Source organism: Cricetulus griseus, unplaced genomic scaffold, assembly GCF_003668045.3.
Source record: "Cricetulus griseus strain 17A/GY unplaced genomic scaffold, alternate assembly CriGri-PICRH-1.0 unplaced_scaffold_128, whole genome shotgun sequence".
NCBI lineage: Eukaryota > Metazoa > Chordata > Mammalia > Rodentia > Cricetidae > Cricetulus > Cricetulus griseus.
The window spans coordinates 20,713-27,051 of record NW_023276840.1 but is presented as its reverse complement, the minus strand read 5'-3'; the positions used below and the strand labels follow the sequence as shown (position 1 = coordinate 27,051).

Here is a 6,339-nt window from a genome sequence, read left to right as displayed (position 1 = left end):
TGAGAAACTTCTGTAAGTCAAAGGATATGATCAATAAGGCAAAATGGACACCTACAGAAAGGGAAAGGATCTTAACCAAACCCACATCAGACAAAGGGCTGACCTCCAAAATATACAAAGAACTCAAGAAACTAGGCACCAAAATATTAAATAATACAATTTAAAATTGGGGAGCAGATCTAAACAGAATTCTCAACAGAAGAAACTCAAATGAATGATAGACATTTAAGGAATTGCTCAACGTCCTTAGTCATCAGGAAATATAAATCAAAATGACTCTGAGATTCTGAGATACCTATCTTACACCTATCAGAATGCTTAAAATCAAAAACTCTGATGACAGCTTATACTAGAGAGGTTTGGAGTAAATGGAACACTTCTCAATTGCTGGTGGGAGTACAAACTCAGATAGCCATTTTGAAAATCAGTATGGCAGTTTAGCAGAAAATTGGGAATCAATCTATCTCAAGACCCAACAATACAACTCTTGGGCATATACACAAAGGATGCACAACCAAACCACAAGGATGTTTGCTCAAATATCTTCATAGCAGCTTTATTTATAATACACAGAACCTGGAAACAAATTTGAGGCCCAAAAGAAGAATAAAGAAAATGAGGAGCATTTACATGGTGGAGTATTACTCAGCAGTAAAAAAAAACACTGGCATTTGAAATTCCCAGGCAAATGGATGGAACTAGACAAAAAACATCCTGAGTGAGTTAACCCAGACCCAAAAAGACAAACACAGTATGTACTCACTCATTAGTGGACATTGGACCTGAAGCAAAGGATCATCAGACTACAATTTAAACCCCAGAGAAGCTAAGTAAAAAGGGGAGCTTTAAATGGGACACACATGGAGGGCCCAAGGAAGGAAAAATACATACTTAAGATCTCCTGGGTAAACTTGGAGTAAGGTAGAAGGGAGGAGAAGGAGGAGAGACTAAGAAGGCAGAGTTGAGGGGAGGATGGATAGGGAGAGTAATAAAAGATAGATTGGGCCATTATGGGGTTAGTGATAAACCTGGTGCTAGAGAAATTCCCAGGAATCTACAATGATGACCTCAGCTAAGACTACTAGCAGTAGTGGAGAAGGTGTCTTAACAGGTCTTCCTCTTTAATCAGATTAGTGACTACACTAATTGTCACCATAGAACCTACATCCAGTAAATGATGGAAGCAGATGTAATGACTCACTGTCAAGCATTGGGCTGAGCTTCTTTAATTCAGTTGAAGACAGGGAGATGGATCATATGAACAAGGGTAATCAAGAGCATGATGGGGAAAGTCACAGACAGCTGACCAAACTAGTGGGAGCTCAAGGACTATGACTGATACCTGAGAAACCTACATGGGACTGAGCTAGGCACTCTGAATGTGGGTGACAGTTATATGGCTTGATCCATTGGGTAGGGCCATGGCAGTGGGACCAGGACCTATCTCAGGTTGATGAACTGGCTTTTTTGGAACTTACTCCCTATGGTGGGATACCTTAGTCAGCCATGATACAGGGGGAAAGTGTTTGGTCCAACCTCAATTTGCTATGCCAGTTTTGTTGACTCCACAATGGAGGCCTTATACCCTCTGAGGAGTGGATGGGGGTGGGAAGAGAGAAGCTGGGGGCAGAAAAAAAGAGAGGGTTGAAAACTGGGGTTAGTATGTAAAATGGAAAAAATTTAAATAAAATTTTAAAAATGAAAATTAAGTTTAAAAAATTGTAGATTAAAAGATACGCATTAATTTAAATTATAATGACTAGTTAGAAACAAGCCTAAGAAATCAGCTGATCTTTTCTAATTAGTAATAAGTCTCCATGTTATAATTTGGGAGCTGGTGAGCCAATGAAAAAGAGCAACTACAGTTCATTAATGCTTTCTTAAATTGCCCAAAATCATCTGCCCAAGGGGGCTGCCATTCACAATACTCAATACAGAAAATGCCCCATAGGCATACCCCCAGAACAATCTGATGGAGTTAATTCCTCAAATAAGGTTTTTTCTCCTAAAAAAAAGACTATAGCTTGTATCTTGTTGACAATAAAGAAAGCACAAATACATGGAAACTAGTTAACATCAGAATGTATCTGAGGCTGCAGCACGGAGAACACAATGCTAAACACAATGGTACCTTCAGTCTCTTACAACTCACTCTCCCTTCCTTCTTTCAGGGTCCTTTTCAAACACAGCCATGGGTCAGTTGTTCTCTGCTCAGGATAAAGACCATGGAGATTCAGAGACCAACTTCACTGCATATTTTAAGAAAATTAAGAAAGAAAACAAAATCATTCCTGAAGAAACCATCCATTTAATAGAATTTCATCTGGAAAAAGGAAACATTCTGGGGGCAAACTCTGTAATCAGAGATGCATTAAAAAATATTGATAATGCCCCAATAAACATTGCTGTGACAGGAGAGTCTGGAGCAGGGAAGTCCAGCTTCATCAATGCCCTGAGAGGGGTTGGGCATGAAGATGAAGGTGCAGCTGCAGTTGGAGTAGTAGAGACGACTATGAAGAGAACTCCATACAAACACCCCAAAATTAAAACTTTGACTTTGTGGGACCTGCCTGGCATTGGAACTATGAAATTTCCACCAAAAGATTATCTGGAGAAAGTGAAATTCCAAGAGTATGACTTCTTCATTCTTGTTTCAGCCACACATTTTACAAAACTTGAACTAGACCTTGCCAAAGCAATCAGATTTATGAAAAAGAATTACTACTTGGTGAGAACCAAGATAGATGTTGATTTAGAAAATGAAAAAAAAAACAAGCCACACACATTTGACAGAAAGGAGATCCTGCAGAAGATGGAAAACTACTATATAAATACCTTAAAGACAAATGGCATGGATGCACCACAGATTTTTTTCATTTCTAATAATAATTTATCTGTCTGTGATTTTCCACGCCTGATGAAGACCCTGGTAAAGGATCTTCCTAATCAAAAGCGCCACAGTTTTGTGCTTTCCTTGTCTAATATTACAGAGGCAGCCATTGACAGAAAGCACAAGTCTATGCAGCAGTATATCTGGATGGAGGCCTTCAAGTCTGGACTTCTGGCTACTCTTCCTGCAGTGGGCATCCTCAGGGATGATGTGGAGAAGCTGAAGGTGAAGCTAAACCACTATCGAGTCCTCTTTGGAGTGGATGATGAATCCCTGGAAGTCATGGCTAAGAATTCCAAAGTACCTGTTGAACAAGTGAAAAAAATCATTAAATCTCCTTATTTGTTGGAAACTAAGAAAATGGAAACTTTAGAGGGAAAGCTTTTGAAATTTGCCTCAGCTTATGGTGGGCTCCTTGCTACAGGTCTTTACTTTCGGAAAACCTTTTACCTTCAGCTTCTTTTCCTTGACACAGTGGCTGAAGATGCCAAGGTTCTCCTCAGAGAGGCATATTCAAAACCTAGTTCAAACTCAACTCACCCACAGCTACTGACCATGGATAAGTGTTACTCTTTCCTCATGTCCTTGACAGGATTTGTTGTCATTTGTTTTGTTTTGTTTTATCTTGGCCTTTGGGAATGGAATAAGGTGTAATCTTCAAATAATTTTTAATATTCAGATTATTTCAATTTTACTATAAAAAACACAGATTTGTAAATTTTTAAACAAATAGTTAACTCAACAATAGCCTTTTTATTCAGTTATTTGTGAGGCTAGAGCTCCAACTCAGGCTTTGTACGTGCTAGGCAAGCATTTTGTCACTAAACTACACACCTCATCTTGTGATAGCTTTAAGTTTTAAATAAGACAATAAATCAATAATTTTACTATTGTGGAATTCTGAATTCATATTATTTAATTGTCATATCTGTCCTAACAAAAAATTATAAAATGTGGATTACATATATTCATAATTCGGACAGATAATATAAATGAAATAGGTTCTTCAATGTTCAACATAATCATATGTAGCAAAGCAATAGTCACATATTTTTAAATCCTTAATAGTAATCAGAACTAATGTGACTCCCTTAAGGACATTTGAATTTTTTTCTTTTTTTAATGCATTTATCTTATTTAACTTACAGGTGCATGTGGAGCCCAGAGGACAACTTGTCTAGTTCCACCATGAGGGTTCAGGGCATCTAACTCAGCAACTCAGACTTGTGGCCAGGACCTGCAGAGGCATCTCATACTCAAGCCAGGGTGAGCCTAGACAAGGCACTTTGCACAGAGTAAATGCTTTGGCTCCTCAGAGGATGCTGAGCTGACTGTGGAGTGCACAGGACCAGCAGGACTAGGTAGTCTTTTCTCTCAAGTGCATAAAAGGAAGGAGGGACACAGAGCACCCCTCACTGAGAGGCAGACATTAGTTAGGTCTGCAGCCCCTTAGCAGTTTTAATTTGTATATCTCTGGTGGCCAACGATGTTGCACATTTTTTCAAATGCTAACTAGACATTTTTTTTCCTTTTTGAGAATTCTCCATTCAGTTCCATAGCCCATTTTTATTAGTTTGTTTGTTATCTTAGTATTTACTTTTTAAAAATACTTTATACATTCTAGCTAGTCCTCTATCAGATTTATAACTGGCATAGGTTTCTCCCATTCTGTGGGGTGTTTCTTCTTTGCTTGACAATAGTCTATTTATACAAAATGTTTTTATTACACAAGGTCCCATTTATTGATTATTGCCATTTGCTGAGAATCAGAATTTGATCCAGACAGTCCTTGCCTATTCCCCTGTCATTAAGTGGACTCCCTGCTTTTCCTTATAAATTTGCAGTGTCCAGTCTTATGTTGAGGTCCATGGTCTACTTGGAGTAGAATTTTTTAGTAGATTCTGTTCAGAGTGAGAGACAAGAATTTAATTTTATTGTCTTCCATGTATGTCTGGTTTCCCAGCACTGTGTGTTGAAGATGTTCTTTTCTCCAATTGATTTTTCTTTTGTGTCTTTGTGGAAAATCAGATGATTGTAGTTGTATGTCCTTGTACCTGGGTCCTCTGCTCTATAGCATAGATTTGTGAGTCTGCTTTTGAGTCAGTGCCATGCTATTTTTATTACTATGTCTCTGTAGTGTAACTTGAAAACAAGTTACAAGTATCAATACCTCCAACAATATGCTTTTTATACAGGATTGCTTTGGCTGTCAAGGCTTCCTGTGCTTCCATAGGGGTTGTAAGATGTTTTTCTGTCTCCGTGAAGAAAGACATTAGAATTTTCATTGGGATTCCATTGACTCTGTAGATTGCTTCCAATAAAAGTGCCATTTTCACAATATTGCTTCTTCTAATCCATGATCATGGAGAAATTGTTCCATCTCTCAGGGTCTTCTTTAATACCTTTCTCAGATGTTTTACTTTCATTGTAAGTTATTTCATGTCCTCAGTTAGATTTATTCCATAGAATTTCTTTTCCTTCATTTCTTCTTTTTTGAAAGCAATTATGATGGGATTATTTCCCCCAATTTATTTTTCTATTTGTTTGCAGTTGATATAGAGAAAGGCTAGTAGGGTTTTGTGTGTGTGTGTGTGTGTGTGTGTGTGTGTGTGTGTGTGTGTGTTTATCACCCTTGTATCATGCCACTTTGCTGTTTGCTGTAAATTTCACTCAAGGTGAACTTTGATGGAACCAAACTTTAGTTTTTATTGGAACCTTATGAGAAGAGGGTAGACAGTGCTTGGTCTTCCCAAAAAGAAAAAATTGTTGTAACAAGGCCATACACAAAAAGGTACAAATAAATGCGTAAAAACCATATTAAAAGCTGTAAAGGAAAGTCCCAATTCAAGAAGCAAACATATCAAAATTAACATCAAATTTCTCATTAGCAACCATAAATAACAGAAAATGTGACATCATATATTTCAAACCCTAAATGTAAATAATTACCAGTTAATATTACTATGTCCACAAAGTTATATTTTAAATTTGGCAGAAAATTAAGAGCATTTTAAGACAAGCACAAATTCCAACAGTTATTGTCAAGGGCATGAGATCATTGTGCTCACAGATAAGCACTAGAAAAACCAGGAATGTTATACACAGATGATTGTTAAGTGAAGATCTATATCTATTTTTCACTGGCAAGATGGTCTAGAAATTGGCACTCTCATGGTTCACTGAGAAACTGTCTCTAAAATGATGGAGGAATCATTGATCAAGGAAGACAATCAACTTAGACCAATAGACTCAACACAGGGAGACACTTGTACACACACACACACACACACACACACACACACACACACACACACACAGGGCATAAAGCACTTGTCATGCCATGCAGATAGAAGGAGCAGAGCTCAATTTCCAGAACTCATAAAAATGTTGAGTGGGTGTGGCAGCTGCCTTGTGTTTCCCCACTCAGAAGGCAGAGAGAGGGGAACCAT

The 6,339-nt window shown here is 37.9% G+C and overlaps 1 protein-coding gene across 1 annotated transcript; it reads left to right on the top strand.

Annotated features, from left to right (window-relative positions):
- Window positions 1-2,191: 2,191 nt before the first annotated feature.
- On the top strand, window positions 2,192-4,440 carry LOC100760741 (interferon-inducible GTPase 1). The gene has a single exon (XM_027400341.2). The coding sequence runs from the start codon at window positions 2,192-2,194 to the stop codon at window positions 3,542-3,544; it is 1,353 nt and encodes a 450-aa protein (XP_027256142.1). The 3' UTR covers window positions 3,545-4,440.
- The last annotated feature ends 1,899 nt before the right edge of the window (window positions 4,441-6,339 follow it).